Source organism: Mytilus edulis, chromosome 8 (genome assembly GCF_963676685.1).
Source record: "Mytilus edulis chromosome 8, xbMytEdul2.2, whole genome shotgun sequence".
Taxonomy (NCBI): domain Eukaryota; kingdom Metazoa; phylum Mollusca; class Bivalvia; order Mytilida; family Mytilidae; genus Mytilus; species Mytilus edulis.
This window is the reverse complement of record NC_092351.1, coordinates 86,548,388-86,572,108: the sequence shown is the minus strand read 5'-3', so window position 1 is coordinate 86,572,108 and position 23,721 is coordinate 86,548,388. Positions and strand designations below refer to the sequence as shown.

The following is a 23,721-nucleotide window of genomic DNA, read 5'->3' as shown; positions in this document are numbered from 1 at the left end:
AATTATTGTATCATCGTACTTTTTGAACAGATATCTACATTTAATCAAAACTTACATTGGATTCTACGACATAGCTTTAAAAGGATTTAGGAAGTGTAGCCATTTTTAACGTTTTTGTCAGCATTTTAGAACCGGAATTCACTTATTTGTCAGTTTTGTTTTGTTTCATAGTAGTTGAGGAACTATAGTGTACGTTTAATCAAACGTTTTCAACGTTTTTGCCGACATTTTGGAACCGGAAGTAACTTTTTAATCATATATTTGTTGTTTAATCGTACTTTTGGAACTGTAATTTACGTTTTATCAAAACTCAATTTTGAATGTATCTATAACACAGCTTTCAAAGGATTTACGAAATATAGCCTATGGGATACCACACCATTTGCAAAATGAGCGGTGCCAATCTTGTAAAAATGATTTTTTTTTGGCCAACAGCTGATTCTTTTTTAGTTATCGTTTAGTCAACCTTCATACCTAATTTCATGCTTCTATCACGATTTGCACAACTATACATAATATCCCCAATATCATGATCCTCTTTTCTTTAAATAAAAATGACTTGAGTACGATTTACCATCCCACTTGTTTTTGTTTATAAACCAAGCTCGATTCATATTAATGTAACTGTTTCAGTTCTGAACGTAAATAGTTTATCGAAGGACGTTATTTTTGTACCACATTCTACAATGTTCAACTACATATTAAATGACTATTTTCATTTTATGTATATCATAGATAGAAAAGTATGTATTACATGCGGTAAGGGTTTACTTATATCATAATTAAACAATTCCAAGGGTATGAAAATCTTAAGATGCTAGTAAACATCTCGAAAAGCATGGAAACGAATATCTCTTCAAAAATGTAAAGAGTGTACTTGTCTTTTTTTTTAGAATCTTGGATTGTTACGTGTGGTACGGAATCAGGAACAGTACAGTTTATTGAGGAAGCAGTAAATGCGCATATAGCTATAAAAAACTGCCACATTCCAATAGTTGGAATACTGCCACAACAATTTTATGATGAGAATCGAAAAGTAAGCGCCCATTAATTCATATCATACATGAACAAAGAAACTGCATGTTCCTTATAAAAATTTCTCAATTTAGTAAATAAAGTCATATCAATGATTAAAAGCCATTGACCGATTGAAAGGGTAAAAAATCAAGGTTACAAACCTAAACCGATAGAAATACGTCATGTATAATAGGAAAACTCAAATGCAAAAAAAAAGCAACATACACATGATACGTGTTATTTGATAACAAGTGTCATATTCCTGACTTGGTACAAGAAATTTAAAGAACAATCGGTGAGTTAAATATTATCTTGTAAACCTGATATAATTCTTCGTGTGTATTCTCAAGTATTGCTTGTCGATTTGAGTTACTGTTAAAAGAGAGCTTAACCAGGAACATAATAATACGGAAATAATTTTTAATTCAATTTTTATAAGGAAAACAAACACCACGAAGTTATTTCGATTAAGAGACTTAAAAAGGACAATTGGGTTAAAATCCCATGCATATCTATGCCAGAGGAATTAGATCCAATTCATACCCAGTTTATCTTCACCAATAACGGCAAAAGAAGTAAAAACGGAAGAGAGACTACATGTAGAGAAGCTTTCGAACATTTCTTATTGAACATCAATATCAAAGAAAGAGGTATTATAAATTAATGTTAATTTGCAACGAACTAAAACAATACACGTAAAACTGACGAGAAGTGAGAAAGAGAGCAGGAGTATTTGAAGAATACATTAGTACTTATTCATTTGATTCTTCTCAAACAGGTACAATTGCAGCATTGAATACTGTCAAATCTGTAAAATTGAAAACACAAGTTTGTAAGTTTATGTTTCTGGTCAAGTTGTACACGTAGGGATAATAAAGTTAAATAGAACATTGAGATAAGTAATACAACACTTCTATAACATTGCGATAATTAATAAAACACTTTTATACTCAACCAATTTAAACAATTCATGACTACAGAAAATCGGTTTTATACATAATGTCGATGTACATTATATGTTTTCTGCAACAATTCTTGAGACAAGAATATATCAATGTAAGGGAATCGTAATTATAAGATCAGTAGTTTGTTTATTCACTGGAAGAACAAAACCATCGTTAGCATGATCCTTTCAAAAAGTTGTTTAACAGGAATCTCAAGAAAATATTTAAAAGACCGTTTAGTAATAGGACTTTACCAATATGTATAATTAGGAGAAATATGTTCATAGATAATGTTACTCTTGTTTTGTTTGTGTAATTTAAAACACAAATTAGCTGACAATTGTGCAGAGTACGTAAGCAGTTAAATTCCAATTGTCTGTGAAAACTACATGCAACATGTTATCATACTACATCTCAAAATTATTAATAAGTTTCACATAAATCAGTTGGTATTCAAGTGACTAGTGATGCCTTAAACATCAACCAGGTTAGATGTCCGCCAACTTATTATGCGGTACTTAAGCCAGTCAAGCGCACAAATCGAACAACACTGACACTTACATAAAATATAAACAACACACACAGTCTTAATTGAAAAAAACGAGGTTTTTTTTCTGAAACAATGCTAGTATGTAAGTTGAATTGACCAACTTCAGCAACAACAAATTATATTTCTCATCCAAAACTAAAATATCCAATGATTAATGATAACCTGATAAGATTAGTTTACAGGCGCGTAGCTACGTTTACGTCAAAACGCCCGGGCGTACACTTGAATTTTGCACAAAAATTATTTTACACAAACTAAATAGAACTGGTTGGAAGCACATGATCTTGAATTAGGAAGATCTTGAAGATAAAAGTGACGAAATTTACTTTTTAATCAAATGGTATCATATGGTATATGTATTCATTTTCGGTTATAGTCCAGGCGCGTATGCAGAAAGCTACTTAAGTTAAGATTTGTTCCGAACGGACTACATGTCCTACGATGAATTAATACTACTATTGGATATCTTAACTTGAGTGGTTTTACGGATATCAGCTCTGAGTCTACTGCGAGATTTAAATGTTTGGCTTTGAGCGTTCCTGATGAAGGTAAAGCCAGAAAAGGGCTTCGGACGCACTAAATTATTTAACGTGTTGTTTTCCATTTTTTAATCATTTCCCTTTGTTTAAAGCTATTCATTCATTATCTACTTATATTTGATGTGTGGTTTGTATTTTTGTCAAGCCTGTAACATTTATGTCGCGAAAACGAGATGGAGCGATCCTAAATTTCGTCGTCGTCGGCTTCAATACTTACGACTCAGTATTAAAAACACTTTAAACACCAATAACTTTGTCAAACCTTCATGAAAATAGAAGTTCGACAGAAGCTTTTTATGATCATAAGAGTATGTAGAGCTTTATGATGAAAAGAAAATATATGTTTTTTTTAATTTTACTAATAAAAGTGTTTAAAGCAATATAAGTATAGAAACAGTCTGGGGATACAGTTTGTTTCGAATCAATTTCTTTTCATACCTTCAACCAATTTTACGGAACCTTTTTGCAAAAGCTTTTTTCACGACTTATTTATAAAGCTAAATTTTGATAGTATATAAATAAAGGCAACAATAGTATACCGCTGTTCAAAACTCGTAAATCAAAATCGGGGTAACAAACTAAAACTGAGGGAAACGCATTGAATAGGAGAGGAGAACAACGAAACAACATTAAAATGTAACACACACAGAAACGGACTAAGTATAATTTTATTTGTTCATTTTTTTAGTATAATACTGACAGATCGATTTGTCTTTTTTTTTAAATTACAATTCTCAGAGGTCTGGGATTATATTTTTTTTCATATGATAAATATAAACGTTCACAGATTGTCATGAAATTTGGGCAGTAGCTGATATTCAAGTAATCAAGAAAAAAAATCTAAAGAAAACGTTTGATTTTTTTTATCCTGTATTTTACTGATGAATGGGATTCACTTTATGCAGTTAACGATTACACTTTTTGACTGAAAGCAATAATTACTGGCGAAACTTAGGGTCCCACAGGATTCTTCATGAATTAGACTGTTAAGTATATATACAATCATATGTTGCTATTGAGTTCTTAATGACAGAAATAATATAATATTCTCAATAACTCGTTATATTCCTCGGGGCTTTGCCCAATCAAACCCATTAACCACACACACCTGTCGAATTTCGGGCGTACACGTAGAAATGGCTTAGCTACGCCACTATTTTGAACTTACACGACCATGTATAATGCATATATAACACTGTTACAACAACCTATGCACTTGCTTTGAATTGCATTTTGGTAGTCTCTGACAAAAAATATTGTCAAATTAACTCTTCGTAATATTTTACTTGTTTGTACATGCAGATCTCGAAACACAAGAAATACTGCCGGTTATTTTAGTGCTAATTGAGGGAGGAATCAATGCACTTAAAACAGCCAAAAGGATACTGAGCCAAGACAATCATGTGGTAGTAATTGGTGGATCGGGAGGAGCTGCAGATTTTCTTGTAACTTATTACTGTCGTAAATCTAGCATGTGTAGGTTAGTTGATCTTACTTTTTCTTTTTTCCATGATAAAAAAACCCTTAATATTCAAATACAGCATATTAACTAAACTGCACTGCTTCATATCGTGAAGACATTTGTACTCTTTAATACTCAAATCGCACTGTTGCTACTTAATCAACCAGATAACTTAAATGCGATGCTTTGAAATAATCACTCAAACAAGTAGAAATGCATGAATAAACAGTTTTTCATCTGATGTTCAGAGATTATCGTCTGTTTGTGTATTTCACGTTTTTATATAAATTAGACCGTTGTTTTTTCCGTTTGAACTGTTTTACACTAGTAATTTGGGAGGGGGAGCTTTTAAAGCTTTTTGTTCGGCGTTAGTCAAGGCTCCGTGTTGATGAATGTACCTTGACCGATAATGGTTTACTTTTATTAATTTTTATTTGGATGGAGAGTTGTCTCATTGGAAGTCACACCACATTTTCCTATATCCATTTTATAAAATATAGATACAACAAAACAAAAAATAGGGCAAAACCTTTCTATTTTCTATCAATCATATTGAAAATAAAGAGTAAACAGTATATCTTCATCAGAGTTATTTTATTGTTAAAGGTGAATCCGATAACAAATGATCCTCAACCAAAGAATAAACTATTATACATAAAATGCGCATAGGGAGCATTGATCTTGAATAAAATGGAGACCAAGTTAATATCAAGAAATAGAAATGTACATATACATGTAACTGTTATCAGTAAATAAAAGTAGTTATTCATAGCCCGTTTAGGTACACAAAAAGCACATGCAATATGTACTGAGAGCCAGTTCTAAGGTCAATGAATCAGAAACAAGGAGAAGTTAAAAAGAAAAAGTAACCTACGAAATTATTTTTTTCATAAAACTAAGACTATTATCAGCAACTTTTTTAGTTTTCCTAAACATATTTGTATGATAAATTGGATCATCGTGCACCCATACATCGTCCCCTTTGTTAACAGGCGGCATGCATAGGTTGGAGGCTTCTTGTTCACGATCTACTGAATATTCATTGAATTGAAACCATTTTTTTTAAATTTTTTTTTCAAAGAGAGGGCAATGGTCTTGATGGTGAGATGACCAAAAAAGATATCACTGATAAAATCAAGGATTATTTTGAAGAGGTCTCCGAAATGTTACTAAAAGACATAGAAGAACTGTCGGAATGGTTTCTGAAGAAAGACAAACAAGAAAAGGTAATGTTCTCGAAAGAGACTTTGACTTGTAAATCAAATCATAAAATGTTTTGTTTGTATATACCGTGGATTCATTTATTTGCTTGTGGTTTCAATTTACGTGGATTGACGAAAACTTGCATATTCGTGGATATTAAATTTCGTTGTTTGACACATTCTGGATACATTCTTTTAGAAAATCTGTATTTCGTTGATCATTTAAATTCGTGGTTTCCATGTTCCAACGAAATACACAAAAATTAGTATCCAACGTATATTACTGAATCCACAGTAAATCTTTCTCATGATTAACATAGATAACACAACAAACAATAACACAACATCCTAATCATGTCACTCAATGTTATATTTCTTATTATTTTCTACATTTAGGACAACTGTATCAAAAATTTCAATACTTGTTATGACATTATAGTATATCATTCGTGTGTTTTCTTTCATAATTTCGATGAATTAAGGAACAAATATACCCCAAACATTACCTTTTTAATAAGTTTTAAATTTCTTTCCAACAAAAATTTTGGAAACGTTTTGTAGCGTTTTTTATCGTTTGCAAAACTCTTCAAATGTTGAAACAAATACATCGTTTAATCAGTGTTTACTGACCCGGTTTGAACCTCCGATAATACATGCACATGTTGTTGGAAAAACATACTTATTACAAAAGTAGAAACAATAACATCGTGTAATCAGGTTGAAGATAGAAACAAATAGATTTTTTACAAACAAACGAAGAATGACAAACTGTAAACGCATGTTTAGGGCGTGTATAGTTTGTCAAAATGTATGTATACTTTGCAAAACATTTGCATGCTGTTTGCATCGTGTGTGGTATAAAGAAATGCACTCATAATAGTCATATTATACATCATTCCTTTTATTATCCCTATATGTGTAGGGACTCTGTGGGATTGCGACGCCAAAGACTTTGTATCTGCTACTGTACAAAATATGGAAAAATGAACTTCCTAAAACATTCCGAATCAATGTTTTGGAGACAGAAAAGTCAGATAAAAGTAGATATCTCTGAAGCAAAGATTGTATTTTGTTTCAAATTGTAATATATGTGCACGAAATATATTTGTCTTACCTTTATTTACGATTACGGAAGCGTGTTGATCGCAACGTTCCAGAAAGACGACCGTTTTTTAGCAGCACTAAGCATATTTCGTCTGGGATCGCTTTAAATATAGCCATCAGAAATACACCAGAGATGACTAAAATGAAAGTCTTTTAACTCATTAAGATTTCTAGGCAGCTATTAAGCTTTAATTTAACCATTAACTACCGTATTTTTGTTAACAGTATGTTATATTTTCTTATCTTCCCGAAGCTTATACTTAGTTCACTCAATTGTATGATTTTTTTGTATTAGAAACCGGTCTTTAACTGCCAAACATTTTTAAAAGATAAAAGCGATTTCTGTTTGAAGTAACAAATGTCACTCTAAAAAATATGAACTTTTTCGCTTTTAACTTCGTCCTGATGCAAACGTAAAAGTTGAAATAAAAATTACGCACTGGGATTACAATATCGAGTTGTTTACGATAGCTAGGCAACCAACAGGCAAACTAAATCTTGCTTTCCCGATCAAGACTATTTATAGACACGGAATACTAAATTGTGTGAACATTGACATTATGAAATAAATAAAAATAAGGAAATTATGGCATGTAAGATTGGTTAAAAACACATTTACCAACATGAAGCAGCTGTTTCTAGACTGAACTGGTCAGTGGTAATTATACCAAACCCATCACGAAGAAAAAGAAAAACACATTTAAAACAAGATCCTGTATTAATGATTATGAAAATTAACATGTTTGCTTTATCCTACATATTGGTCTTTTGATGTTCTCCCTAAAACCTTAAAATTTTAAATTACAATTAATCTATATATATTGTCGAAAAATATAGCAAAATTACTGCGTTTAAGAGAAATAAAGAGTCTGGAAAATGCTCATAATGCACGAGTTTGCGTCATTTATCACAGCTTCTGGAAGCCCTGAGCGACCGCCAGACCCCTTGTCATTTTTTATTTTTCGCGTCGCTCTTGCTTTGCTCGTCTAATATAGTTTGCCTCTTTGCCTCACTTTTAAAAGTGGCGAGTTACGGCTTTGATTGGATTTAATGCTGACAAACATGAAGCATTAGCACTGAATTGAATACATTTTATTCCGATTAAAATCAACTTATTTACAAATGGGGTTTAGTTTAACTAAATTAGTCACGCATGGAGCGTCACTTATCTATCTCCTTAAAAGGTCATTCCAACTTATGTCGATTAAAGACGGAGCTTAACTTTGATTTGCGTAAACTTTACAACGAAAAAATGAACATGTCCAAAACTAGAAACTGTAATTACCATAACAGAAAATAAACAGAGTGAACGTGACCGGGTACATCACAACAACACTTGAAAATACACTAGTAAGTAAAGATCTGAGAGTACTTGCAGTTACTGACAACAAGTTTACCCTTATACGTCTTAAGTCTTCCTGTCATTCATCCCGCAATCGTTTATTTTCTAAGACCATAAGTTAATGAATAATTTGATTTTCTATCTCAGAACCTGCGCATATATGAAATACTTGCCACTAAATTTGAACCAGGTAAAATCAATACCACACATCGATTCATATAAGAAAAATCAATCTACAGATAATTAAGCATTTCTTAGTTGGTTATACTCCCTTGTGTGATAGTTGACGTTTTCATCCACCACCAAACAGATATATTTAAATACAAAATGTGCATGCATTGAATTATTTCACTTGAAATAAAAAAAATAACATCCTTTTTTTTCAACAAGTGTATTTCACTTGAAGGTTACAAATCCGAAGTATTTTAGAGTCTAAATTAATACTTAACTTTTTTAAAATAGTTCACAAACAAATGTACATATTGCATTGTTGGTAACAGCTTTAAAACAATATCCGCGGCAAAATATTATAAAAAGATATTAAAAATTTTCCATTGAAAGATCTATCCTTATAATATGTATCTGAAAATCTAAACGAAGCTTTGCTTTCGGTGTTCATTAAAGGAGTCCAGTTCAAAGAACAAGTACTAATATACATTATTCGTCTTATTTCTGCTATTTAGTCGGATTGTTGTCTCTTCGTCAATTCTCTGTTTTCATTTAATTAGTTTTGGTAAAGTGTGTTATTCTGCTTTATTGTTGTGGTACATGTGAATACCTTTAACAATTTACCCGAGTAGCTGTTATGACCCATAAATAGGTGAAATATCTTTTTAAGAAATGTCATAATGTTGTGGTTAGACCTATAACGTATACTTTAGAAGCTATCATACTTTTTATTTTGTTAATGATGAAGACTCTTTGGAAATAGTCTGGAAGATATTCAGGGAAATTAAGCTCTACCGTTTTCAGAAAAAGATACCGACATCATATTATCTTAACATGGCCATATCAAATAGATTGTAATTCATGACATATAATTGCTCATATTTTGTTCATATTTTGAAATGAATGTAAAAGTGGCTGTGCAGGATGTATGAATATGCAGCCATGTCCGGTCACAATAGGGAAGAGTCAGGGGTCTCGAGAAGAAAGAGTTTCACTCTTACTGCACGTTAAAAACAACTTTTTTTGTGTGGGTCCATGCGTGGTATGTTTGTTTGATGCAAGGGAGACAAATTATATAAGTATTCCTTATACACATGTACTGTCCCTATTCCTTATAGCTGGTGGCTGTTGAAATTCTTCTACTTTTCTCCGACCAATCCATAAAATACCTTTTGAATCTATTGATATTTTGTTCTCCCCTTGAATGTTTTTGAAGTATTTGTCCAACACACCGACCAATGGTAGCCTTACTTATTACTTGGTGCACTTCTTAAAGGAGGAACTGGTATGTGTTTGAGTCATTTGGTTAAGAAGAACATGTAAATAAAAAAGAAATTAAAATTTTAAAAAATCGTTTTTCAATGTTTTGTGCTAACTTGTTCAATTTCTCATATTTCCCTAAGATTTGTATGGACAATGTCATACGCCATAAAAAAGAGTTAATTTTTGAAATCTTTCTGCTCCTTCTGTGTATTACGTGTGCTGTGGTATTTATATTACTAAGTCTTTAAGTATTTTTAATGGTAAATTGAAATGTAAGCAGACGAAATTTATATATTCATGAATACCATGCTTGGGATCAAATGTCAAACATATACATGCAAACTTTGGTCCTTTTATATTTCTACCATCTATATATGTTAAATAATACATGCTTTTTGTGTAATTATTTCACTTAAAAAATCCCACAGAGTCCCTAATATGTGTACAAAGAGCAACCACCTACAGGTATCCGTTGCTTGTTAATGTTTTATAGATATTTTGTTAAATTTTGTTGACGGTCTGATATTACTGAAACATTTTATATCTGACAGAATAAGTAAGTTAAATAAGGTTGGACAAGTAGATGACGATTTGTTTCCATAATTTAAGAATGAATTGTACGATATCTTTAAGGTGAGATTGCCACATATTTTCTGATGGTCTGTTGAATATGAATATTATGTTTACTTATTGCGAGGTTTTAGTCTAAGCTTTTAATATGACCTTGTGTCTTGGTGACATATTGAGAAAAATGTTCGATTGTCTAATATTAGTAAAGAGATCACGTAGAATCATTTTACTAAATACTAGGCTCATTTAAAAAAAATGTATGTTTTTATAGTATATCTTAAGAAAATAAAAAGAAAAAATGGCTTGTTTTCTTGCTTCAAGTAAAAAAAAATCCATATATATGTCCAGTTTAAATTGTCTACTAAAAGAGTTATCACCCTTTAAACAGCTTGAATAGCTAAGTTTTTCTTTACATAAATAAACAGTGTTACTAATATCGCAAATCTGTCTCAAAATATGAAAATTTGGGTCAAGACCTAGACCGATTATTTATTGTGACTGTTCAATTCAAGATGGTGATTTACCCCTGAACAAAACTAACGCTGTTTCATATAGCACGCTTGGCAGTACATCATCTTGTTGTGATATGTCGTGTTCTCATGCTATTTTTTTTTTGTATTTGTTTGAAACAAATGACATAATTGATATGTTACATTGTAATACACACGCCTATGGTATAATTTTAAGATTTGTAGGAGAGTCTTCAATCAGGAACATTGTGAAGTTTATTTTAAGGTCTCAGAATATAATAGTCACTGCTTTTTCATACTTTTTTAGATGCTTTATTAGTCTAGTCGATATTCATGATGACCTTCAAATGATCTGAGTTTTTCAAATCAATGTTAGTTGTCCTACGGAATATTTTGTTGATCGACACATGTAATAATGCTACTGAGAAGTATATGATCTAATAACCTATACAAATTGTATTATAGCAAATTAGACGGTAATATGCTGCCAGGCGAGTATCCCCTTTCGTTTTTGGGGGAAGAATGTTATGATAAGTATTTGTTCGATCTTGTGACGAAAAGAAATTCTTCCGATTAGACCCAAGACCACAATAAATGACATCGCTTTTCGTTTTCCACGAATAAAGTTCCCTTCAATTATAGTGTATTTCTTTTCTGTTTGTTTTTCCTTTCTCATACATTTCTTAGTTTCTATGGAATGGAAATGAAAGAAGAAAGCAAAAATAAACATTTTGACGTCTTATTTGAACTGATTTTGATACGGAAAGAGTGATAAGGTCAAGTAAAAGAGGTTATATTTACACTTTTCGGAACATCTCTGGACTTGCCTATAGGGGTATAGAGGTGTTTTTTTCTAATTATAATAGGTTTTTATGTAAAATAATTTAGGAGGTTCATTTCTATATTTGATGTCTGATCTGTTTTGGGATTTATACATGTAGTATGATGCTACATAGATTTTCTTTTAATTGTCTATCTCCACTTATTATCTATATATATACATATCTCCGTTAATGTAAAGTTTGTCACCAGAAATATATCGTTTACAATTACACAAAATGTAGTTCGCCCAATGCTGGTTGGTAGGTATTTTATTAGTATTCAAATTCATTTACGAATATTTTTTTTAAAGAATTGGGCGATGATTGTCTACTCCATTGTTAGGTGATCAGAAGAATATCACAAAAATACTGAACTCAGAGGGAAACTCAATCGGAAAATTCCTAACCACAGGTGGTTAGGAATTTTTTAATTGAACATTCCTCTGTGTTCAGAATTTTTGTGATTTTACTTCACTTATCACCAAACAACGAAGTCGAAAATCAAATGACAAAACTCATAAAAAACGAATGGAAAGTTTGCAAGTAAAGCCAGGAATTTAAGATCATTATTTATTCTGAATTTTGTAGATTCATATATATTCCCTGAACAAAGACACTAATGGTGTAGACGAGATTATTCAGGATGTTATGTTCGAAATAAACAAAGGTAACTACAATTAGAAACCAATAGATTTAGAAAAGACTCCGTACCCCCTTGCATCTGTTTACTTCCAAAATTAGCGAAACGGGATAAAGATAAAAGTAAAAAAAACGTCACGAATCGTATTCGGTCTATATTCCATTTGACCCTTTTTATATGCAAAACTTAAATCTAAACAAATCACATCCTCGCAAGAATTAATGGTTAACTGTCTCAACATGTCTTAATGCCGCTTAACTGTCATCAATTGAATTGAAATATAAAATCAAAATGATATATTACTCAAGGTTTAATTGTATGATTCATAGATCAGCGATGATTCCGTTTGCATGCTGAAGTTGTTTTTACCATGTAAGTCTAATAGATATATATGTGTGTTTCAAAAAAATAGGTCTAGTTTTCTTTTCTTAATTTTTATTTTGGATTGTCAAATTCGGAAGAAATCGTGTGTTAATATAGGGAGATTTCGGTATAACACAGTTATTACCGGAAGTTCACTTTTTGTCATATAATTGATTGAGATTAATATAGAACTGGTGTGTCGTCTCAGCATACAAATGTAATTTTTTCATTTTTTCGAACAAATGTCTATATCTAATATGTCGTATACCATTTCAATGGTATTCACCATTTACCGTGTCTCTCTCAAATGTTACCATAGAGCCATTGGACGAGTTTTACCATTAAAAATCTAGGATGCAAATTGAGAATCGAATGGCGAATATGTCAAAGCGTAAACAATTCGATCAGACAGCAGATAACAGCCGAAAGCCACTAATGGGTCTTCAAACAGAAAAAAAAAATCCACTGCCGCAGGCGGGCTTCAGTTGACCCCTACATTAATATGTGAACAAGCTCAGTGAAGATGGGCGTTAAACACTGCGAAAAAAAAAAAATAAATGCACTAAAAAAAAAATACAAAACATGCAAGACTAACAAAGGTCAAAGTCACAAAAAAATGCGAAGGGCTTAAATATTTTATTGTGATCTCATATAACATATAAAACATTTAATATGTCAACCCAACAGTGTCGACGTTTAAAAAAAATAGTTCAAAGTCAGATAGAATTGATGTGACAATTCCGCCGTTCTGGACAAACGTCGATTGGTATCACAAAATACGACATACGTTAAGTGAACACAGCATTACGTAACGTCATAACACTTTGAATGCAAAAAGTAAATTCACTAAGAAAAAGAAGTATAAAGGAAAATTCAAAACGAATAGTTCCTAATCAAATATAACAATCACAATGTAAGATGCAACACACGAATATAAACAACTGTCTCATTCCTATCGTGGAGCAAACCATTTGTTATGTAGAACATTGTGGATTTAATCTGATTGTATAGCTAACTCAACGCTTTACTTGTATGACAGCTGCATACATTTCCATTATATTGACTTCGATGTGTGAACGTAGACAACAGACATGATCAGTACAAATGTATAAATACAGACAGTCAGCATTATGTTATATTCTTGTTCACTATGACACAAACAATTATGTTACATTTTAGATATTATTTATTTTGATATTAAAAATCAGTATAAAACCATTTCAATGTATTATATCTAGATTTATTTTGAATGACCATACGTCAGATGTTCAGTATTACTGTGTCCAATATATTTATGTTTTTTGTTTGTTAGAATACCATGAAAATAAAATAAAAAAGAAAACAGGAATAGAAAATGAAAATGCTTTGAAAACCAGTGCAGTCAAGGAACAATTAAAACTTGTGGAAAAATGGAAAAGATGTGACATTGCAAAGAACGAGATTTTTTTAGCAAAAAATAGAAAGCATCTTATCTGGTTACAGGTACACTTAATTGATTGAAAACATGATCATAAAGTTGGTATAAAGTAAGATCACAAAAATACTGAACTGAGAGGAAAATCACATGCCAAAATCAAATAAAAAAACGCATCAAAAACGAATGGACAAGAACTGTAATATTCCTGACTTGGTACAGCCATTTTCAAATGTAGAAAATGGTGGATTAAACCTGGTTTTATAGAGCTAACCCTCTCACTTTGATGACAGTCTCGTCAAATTTCGTTTTATTTACATTGATGCGTAAACTAAACAGACACAATAAATAAAATAGTCAAAATATGGGTACATCAGTCATCATCGTATGACAGTTTTAAAAGAGACAATTATCTAGGGTTGATTCACGAATTTAAAAACCAACGAACATGAAAATGTTGCTCAAACCACGAAAATTGATACCCACGAAATAAAGTACTTTCATAGTATACAATAGATCAATCCATTGGATCACCAATGAATGTAATACACGACTGAAACCGCATTTAATATTCATAAATGTTCTAAATATCAGCACAAAAATGTGAAGCCTGTGAAAATTTACGGAAGCACACTTTTGTTCGTCCTCGTCAGAATTCAGACTCATGCTAACGGGATATAGGGAAAACACCTTCTGTACTGTGTCCAGTGCTCTAGACCAATCGGCCAACTAGACTTATAATATTCACAGTTCGGTTGATTATACACTTTTTTCCGTCAGTAGAATCTATAATTGTATAAATGATATATTAGGTATAAGCAAGGAATTGATTGTAGAATACCTAAATATCTATCGCAATGGATAGTGACATGCAGTCATAGTATGATATAGTTTACATGCCATCTGGACTGATCTGATAGTTTTTAGTGACCTCGTGTTACATTTCTTCGTCAGTAGAATCTACAGTTATATATATATCCTTTGCATTGGTATAAGTGTAACAATTAATTTATTATTCTTTATTTTTGAATCAAACTATTGTGCATTTTGTAAGTGTGAATTTAAATGTTTTTTAACAAAAAACATGAATTGATGGTCGTAAATATTTGTTTTCTTATTTCATATATCAAATAAACATGATTGGGATCCCGCTAACATGTTTAACCCCGCCACATTATTTATGTATGTGCCTGTCCCAAGTCAGGAGCCTGTAGCTTAGTGGTTGTTGTTTGTTTATGTGTTACATATTTGTGTTTCGTTCATTTTGTTACATAAATAAGGCCGTTAGTTTTCTCGTTTGAATTGTTTTACATTGTCTTATCGGGGCCTTTTATAGCTGACTATGCGGTATGGGCTTTGCTCATTGCTGAAGCCGTACGGTGACATATAATTGTTAATGTATGTGTCATTTTGGTCTTTTGTGGATAGTTGTCTCATTGGCAATCATACCACATCTTCTGTTTTATATGAAGGGTTTTGCAGGATTCTTTAAACATTTGATCACTGCTCGAAAAGAAGTCTTTACGTTTTGGTATCATATTTGCAAAAGATCAAACAAAAACATCATATCACTCGAAAAAACTCGATCCCATCTTGAAAATTTATTGCTTTATATCACTACAAACTGCTCAGAGTCTGAATTGACCAGTTTTTGTGCTCGACCAGTAAAATCGAGCACACATTTTACTCGACTAGTCTCGACATTGTCTCGACTGTACTTAACTGTACTTAAGTGTACTCGACCAGGTTTCAACTTTACTTAATTAGTCTGATTCAGTACTTGATGATCTTTGTGTAATCTGAAATGGTCTTGACCAGGGCTCGACCTGTCTCGACCTGTCTTGACTAGTCTCGACCTGTCTCGACTAGACTCGACTCAGTCTCAACCAGTCCCGACCTGTCTCGACTAGTCTTGACCTTCAAATTTAGTTTTGACTGGTGTAAATCAGCCCATCTAACTAAATTAAATATTGATCTTACAAAATTCAAGCTTATTAGGTAGTTTGTTTTATTGCTGTGATATGAAAGAATTTAATTTTACAATATGTAAAAAAAAACAACTTAAAGTGTACTATCTCTATTTTGTTCGAACTGCAAATTCTAGCTTTTTTAACCAAGATTACTTTAATTCTTAGATTTTACAGCAATACAACAAAAAAACTAAATGAAATGAGATTCAGTAAGCTCGATATATATGTAAGATAGCTGTATAGTTTGATGAAAATCCAAGTTGATTTGAAAAAGTTATTAAAAAAATTAAAGTGTACTATCTCTATTTTGTCCGAATTGGAAATCCTAGCTTTTTTTTTAAGAAGATTACTTTAATTCTTAAATTTTACAGCAATACAACAAAAAACTAAAGGAAATGGGATTCAGTCAGCTTGATATATATCTAAGATAGCTGCATAGTTTGATGAAAATCCAAGTTGATTTGAAAAAGTTATTAAAAAAATTAAAGTGTACTATCTCTATTTTGTCTGAATTGCAAATCCTAGCTTTTTTTTTACCAAGATTACTTTAATTCTTAAATTTTACAGCAATAAAACAAAAAACTAAATGAAATGGGATTCAGTAAGCTTGATATATATGTAAGATAGCTGCATAGTTTGATGAAAATCCAAGTTGATTTGAAAAAGTTATTAAACAAATTAAAGTGTACTATCTCTATTTTGTCCGAATTGCAAATCCTAGCTTTTTTTACCAAAATTACTTTAATTCTTAAATTTTACAGCAATACAACAAAAAACTAAAGGAAATAGGATTCAGTCAGCTTGATATATATCTAAGATATCTGCATAGTTTGATAAAATCCAAGTTGATTTGAAAAAGTTATAAAAAAAATTAAAGTGTACTATCTCTATTTTGTCCGAATTGCAAATCCTAGTTTTTTTTACCAAGATTATTTTAATTCTTAAATTTTACAGCAATACAACAAAAACCCAAATGAAATGGGATTCAGTAAGCTTGATATATATCTAAGATATCTGCATAGTTTGATAAAAATCCAAGTTGATTTGAAAAAGTTATAAAAAAAATTAAAGTGTACTATCTCTATTTTGTCCGAATTGCTAATCCTAGCTTTTTTTACCAAGATTACTTTAATTCTTAAATTTTACAGCAATACAACAAAAAACTAAATGAAATGGGATTCAGTAGGCTTGATATATATCTAAGATAGCTGCATAGTTTGATGAAAATCCCATTTGATTTGAAAAAGTTATTAAAAAAATTAAAGTGTACTATCTCTATTTTGTCTGAATTGCAAATCCTAGCTTTTTTTACCAAGATTACTTTAATTCTTAAATTTTACAGCAATAAAACAAAAAACTAAATGAAATGGGATTCAGTAAGCTTGATATATATGTAAGATAGCTGCATAGTTTGATGAAAATCCAAGTTGATTTGAAAAAGTTATTAAATAAATTAAAGTGTACTATCTCTATTTTGTCCGAATTGCAAATCCTAGCTTTTTTTACCAAAATTACTTTAATTCTTAAATTTTACAGCAATACAACAAAAAACTAAAGGAAATGGGATTCAGTAAGCTTGATATATATGTAAGATAGCTGCATAGTTTGATGAAAATCCAAGTTGATTTGAAAAAGTTATTAAAAAAATTAAAGTGTACTATCTCTATTTTGTCCGAATTGCAAATCCTATCTTTTTTTACCAAAATTACTTTAATTCTTAAATTTTACAGCAATACAACAAAAAACTAAAGGAAATTATATTCAGTAAGCTTGATATATATGTAAGATATCTGCATAGTTTGATAAAAATCCAAGTTGATTTGAAAAAGTTATAAAAAAATTAAAGTGTACTATCTCTATTTTGTCCGAATTGCTAATCCTAGCTTTTTTTACCAAGATTATTTTAATTCTTAAATTTTACAGCAATACAACAAAAAACTAAATGAAATAGGATTCAGTAAGCTTGATATATATCTAAGATAGCTGCATAGTTTGATGAAAATCCAAGTTGATTTGAAAAAGTTATTAAAAAAATTAAAGTGTACTATCTCTATTTTGTCCGAATTGGAAATCCTAGCTTTTTTTTTAAGAAGATTACTTTAATTCTTAAATTTTACAGCAATACAACAAAAAACTAAATGAAATGGGATTCAGTAAGCTTGATATATATCTAAGATAGCTGCATAGTTTGATGAAAATCCCATTTGATTTGAAAAAGTTATAAAAAAAATTAAAGTTTACTATCTCTATTTTGTCGGAATTGCAAATCCTAGCTTTTTTTACCAAGATTACTTTAATTCTTAACATTTACAGCAATAAAACAAAAAACTAAATGAAATGGGATTCAGTAAGCATGATATATATGTAAGATAGCTGCATAGTTTGATGAAAATCCAAGTTGATTTGAAAAAGTTATTAAATAAATTAAAGTGTACTATCTCTATTTTGTCCGAATTGCAAATCCTAGCTTTTTTTACCAAAATTACTTTAATTCTTAAATTTTACAGCAATACATCAAAAAACTAAAGGAAATGGGATTCAGTCAGCTTGATATATATCTAAGATAGCTGCATAGTTTGATGAAAATCCAAGTTGATTTGAAAAAGTTATTAAACAAATTAAAGTGTACTATCTCTATTTTGTCCGAATTGCAAATCCTAGCTTTTTTTACCAAGATTATTTTAATTCTTAAATTTTGCAGCAATAAAACAAAAAACTAAATGAAATGGGATTCAGTAAGCTTGATATATATGTAAGATAGCTGCATAGTTTGATGAAAATCCAAGTTGATTTGAAAAAGTTATTAAACAAATTAAAGTGTACTATCTCTATTTTGTCCGAATTGCAAATCCTAGCTTTTTTTACCAAAATTACTTTAATTCTTAAATTTTACAGCAATACAACAAAAAACTAAAGGAAATTGGATTCAGTAAGCTTGATATATATCTAAGATATCTGCATAGTTTGATAAAAATCCAAGTTGATTTGAAAAAGTTATAAAAAAATTAAAGTGTACTATCTCTATTTTGTCCGAATTGCTAATCCTAGCTTTTTTTACCAAGATTATTTTAAATCTTAAATTTTACAGCAATACAACAAAAAACTAAATGAAATAGGATTCAGTAAGCTTGATATATATCTAAGATAGCTGCATAGTTTGATGAAAATCCAAGTTGATTTGAAAAAGTTATTAAAAAAATTAAAGTGTACTATCTCTATTTTGTCCGAATTGGAAATCCTAGCTTTTTTTTTTAAGAAGATTACTTTAATTCTTAAATTTTACAGCAATACAACAAAAAACTAAATGAAATGGGATTCAGTAAGCTTGATATATATCTAAGATAGCTGCATAGTTTGATGAAAATCCCATTTGATTTGAAAAAGTTAAAAAAAAAATTAAAGTTTACTATCTCTATTTTGTCTGAATTGCAAATCCTAGCTTTTTTTACCAAGATTACTTTAATTCTTAAATTTTACAGCAATAAAACAAAAAACTAAATGAAATGGGATTCAGTAAGCTTGATATATATGTAAGATAGCTGCATAGTTTGATGAAAATCCAAGTTGATTTGAAAAAGTTATCAAACAAATTAAAGTGTACTATCTCTATTTTGTCCTAATTGCAAATCCTAGCTTTTTTTACCAAAATTACTTTAATTCTTAAATTTTACAGCAATACAACAAAAAACTAAAGGAAATGGGATTCAGTAAGCTTGATATATATCTAAGATAGCTGCATAGTTTGATTAAAATCCAAGTTGATTTGAAAAAGTTATAAAAAAAATTAAAGTGTACTATCTCTATTTTGTCGGAATTGCTAATCCTAGCTTTTTTTACCAAGATTATTTTAATTCTTAAATTTTACAGCAATACAACAAAAAACTAAATGAAATAGGATTCAGTAAGCTTGATATTTATCTAAGATAGCTGCATAGTTTGATGAAAATCCAAGTTGATTTGAAAAAGTTATAAAAAAATTTAAAGATGCCTATCTGAATTTTTATATAATAATTTTTTTTTTACATATTGTAAAATTAAATTCTTTCATATCACAGCAATAAATCAAACTACTTAATAAGCTTGAATTTTGTAAGATCAATATTCAATTTAGTTAGATGGGCTGATTTACACCAGTCAAAACTAAATTTGAAGGTCAAGACTAGTCGAGACAGGTCGAGACTTGTTGAGACTGAGTCGAAACTAGTCGAGACAGGTCGAGACTAGTCAAGACAGGTCGAGACAGGTCGAGCCTTGGTCAAGACCATTTCAGATTACACAAAGATCATCAAGTACTGAATCAGAATAATTAAGTAAAGTCGAAACCTGGTCGAGTACACTTAAGTACAGTTAAGTACAGTCGAGACAATGTCGAGACTAGTCGAGTAAAATGTGTGCTCGATTTTACTGGTCGAGCACAAAAACTGGTCAATTCAGACTTTGAGCAGTTTGTAGTGTATGTAACCTTCTTATTATTAGCAACAATCTTGTGACGACGACTTTTCTCCGGAGATTATGACTTGATTTCATATTATTTATTTCTATATGTAAACAAATGAAAGAAGATGTTTTTTTTTCGTGTTTTTTTGCAACTTCCAGAGACTTGATAAAAGAAGGATGATCGAATTGCAATCTGAAGTCAGAAAAGAAATTGATATAGTCAAGAAGAGATTAAACGATTTGAATTATCCGAAATATTATAAGACATTCCAAGAGAAAACAAAACCATTTAAGGGGAACAGAAAGCCACACGAGGAGGTATTTATTGTTTAATGTCATACTTATAATATATTTTCTCTAAATCTTCGTCAAATTATCCCTTTCTGCACCCATTGTATAAACAAAAATTAATCAACGTGTGGTTCGTTTGATCTCAGTACTTTATTGGTTAAAATCCGATAATGACGTCGAATTTTCTTGTTTTCCTCTGAATTTTCTATTGTGACGGCATGAAAAAAGGCGACCATGCCTGATGACGTCACATAAAAATAACACATCTGTTTGCAGATCTTTCGAAAAGAAGGAATAAGTTTGCCTTCATAATGTTAGAAAATCATTAGAGAAACAGATTCCACCACCAAATCTCGTGTAATACGATATTTATCCACTCTCGACAGTTAAATTTTAAATATTTAAAACGCTCGGGCAAGCTTCGCGCTTTAAATTTGAAAATTCAACTGTCTCGAGTGGATACACTCGATGCAGTGGTAGAATATATATATATATATATATATATATATATATATATATATATTATAATATCAGAACATTCAAATATGTCACAACCGCCGTTATCGTTGGAATATAGACAAGGCAGAATCAGTGTTTTCATATATTCTTGCCGACTTCCTCATATTTGCATATGAATCGGAGTTCTTTCAGACATTTGTCAAAACTATAAGATAAAAGAAGCCATGTTATTTAATTTCACATTCAGAAACATTGATGATTTTCTTTCCATCAACTATTCGAACTTTTCTGAGTGGATTACTTTAAGATATCCCTAAACCAGAACTTAAAGAAACAATAGAAACGCCTTTCATCGTCCGGCTTCTATCGACTCATTTTAGACTTTTACCTCGAATTTGACATACACAGTCATCTTAGTACCAAAATCAACGGCAAATGAGCCGTGTTTAATTCTAAGATTATCGATTTGACAGAATAGTTATTTCTTAGTTAAGTGCCAGTCTGCCTAAGAATCAGGCAGTGTTGAAAACATGACAAAAAAAAACCCACCCAATTTGACATTGATTTCAGTTCATAAAATGTAGTTATGCACCAAAATAACATTCATTTCTGTTTTCCGTTCTGGTAATAGAAGATACAATTTGGTTGAAATGCACTAGAAATTAACGAATAAGGGGAGATAACTCTGTAATTTGCTATCATTCTAACCAATTTTCTGACCAAGTTGTTTGATATTACCAGACACACACAAACGAAAGACTAATTATTTTTAACTCAGGATGATGATAAGTATTAAATAGCATGATTAGCTCAGTGGGTTTTTTTCTGATCATGTTTTGATTTTTACCTAAATTGCCTGATTCTTACAAAGACTGGCACTTAAACAAGTAAAACAAAGAAAAGTTATTTTAATTGTCAGATATTAGTTATACATATCTTTTAGTGGACTTTGCTCGTGCTCTGTCTGTTCTTTTTTCAACATTCATTATAATTGCAAATATTCTTGTTAAAACAGCACAATGTCAAATAATCGATTCTCTGTGAAAACAATATTTATAGTCATCAAAAGTATCAAAAAGTATATCTGTACCAATTGCATACATAATGACTATAACTGTACAAATGTTGCGGTTTTTATATCAAGCAAAACATTTTCTTTTCAGTCAAACAATGAAATCAAGATACAATACCTGTCATTGTTATCAACTTCCTTTAATGAGCTATTTGACCATCTTCCAATTGGTTATCTTAGAGACAATAATAACGAAGTAAAGGATATCAGATACAAACTAGATGTCTATAGTGTAAGTTCGATACTAAACATTATGTTATTGTATAAATGATTTAAATAGTCTACTGTTAACTTACTTCTTGTTTAACACTTTGCTTTTATGAAATGATATATCTTTTCATATACTTTTATTTAATATATGGAACATAATTTACTTCATCCGGCTTACAGACAATCACATTCAATACCATACGATTGCTTACATTTAACTGAAATTTAAAATCCACGGTTTCTATGAACTTTTCTTTCATAACATTTGGATCCAATAAGTTAGAGGACCTATAACGTCAGTAAACCCTTTTTATATTACAATATTTGTTTATAATTCTTGTACTTTATTTTTAAAATTATTAATTTCATTTTGTCACTGATGAGTTTTTGATCATGTTGATATGCTTTATCATTAAATAAATTACACACTTTTCTACATTAGATCAAAAAACTTATACGTCTAGTCTCACCTGATATTTAGTGTGGTCTTATTTAAGAGTGTGAACGTGATTCTATTCGGGGAGACTGCGCGACAATCTCACTATGACCATCACGTTCTCACCGCGTCCCAACTACGCTTCCACTACGACTATACCACGCTGTTCACGACCATAGTACGATTCTTGCACGCCCGTACCGTCCTCATCACGTTCTTCTTACGACATGACTACGTTAACGTTCATACTACGACTTTCAATCTCATTGTCATTTTCACATAACATATATTAAATCTCTCCAGGTTTTGTCTGTCTGCATGTACTTAGGACTTATTGTCCATTTTCTCCAACCGCTCAAACATGCTTCTCGTTTTTATATATTTAGACCGTTGGTTTTCTCGTTTGAATGGTTTTACACGAGTAATTCTTATGGCCCTGTATAGGTTGTTGTTCGGTGTGGGCCAATTCTTCTTGTTGAAGCTCGTTCCTTGGCCTATAATGGTTTACTCTTATAAATTGTTTCTTGGAAGGCGAGTTGTATCATTGGCACTCATACCACATCTTCCTATATCTATTGACACATCTGTGTCATACCTGCTATCGTTCACTTAAATCTCGCATTTGTGTTTTATGGACCAGCACACAAAAGGTTGTAATTTATGTTGAATTGGTCAGTCCGACATCTCTGCTTGATCAGGTTTCGTTACTATCAGAGCTCCCTCTGTTCTGCCTCTACAATGTCTACACCAATCCCTTCCACCACGCCCGCGTTTTCTAATATATTTTGGTGGCATGACTCTATTGTTTCCGAGAAATCTACGTATTAAGGGCATATGATACAGTTTTGATCCCGTATTTAAATTTTGATTAAAATTTCCATGTAGACTATTCTTACCTGATTAAATCAGATGTGTAATTCAAAATATACCTTCATGTGATACTTTTTGAGTTAAATGTGTTCTAAATTTTGTATATT

The 23,721-nt window shown here is 30.9% G+C and overlaps 1 protein-coding gene across 1 annotated transcript in view; it reads left to right on the top strand.

Moving 5' to 3' along the window:
* The window catches only part of LOC139484483 (transient receptor potential cation channel trpm-like), a 39,889-nt gene that overhangs the window by 6,242 nt on the left and 9,926 nt on the right, over positions 1-23,721 (top strand). Inside the window, exons 3-10 of the mRNA XM_071268215.1 lie at positions 894-1,036; positions 1,457-1,667; positions 4,353-4,530; positions 5,594-5,738; positions 12,041-12,119; positions 13,768-13,937; positions 20,436-20,594; positions 22,190-22,330. Of these exons, the coding sequence (XP_071124316.1) occupies positions 894-1,036; positions 1,457-1,667; positions 4,353-4,530; positions 5,594-5,738; positions 12,041-12,119; positions 13,768-13,937; positions 20,436-20,594; positions 22,190-22,330 (1,226 nt within the window). The remainder of the gene's footprint in view (positions 1-893; positions 1,037-1,456; positions 1,668-4,352; positions 4,531-5,593; positions 5,739-12,040; positions 12,120-13,767; positions 13,938-20,435; positions 20,595-22,189; positions 22,331-23,721) is intronic.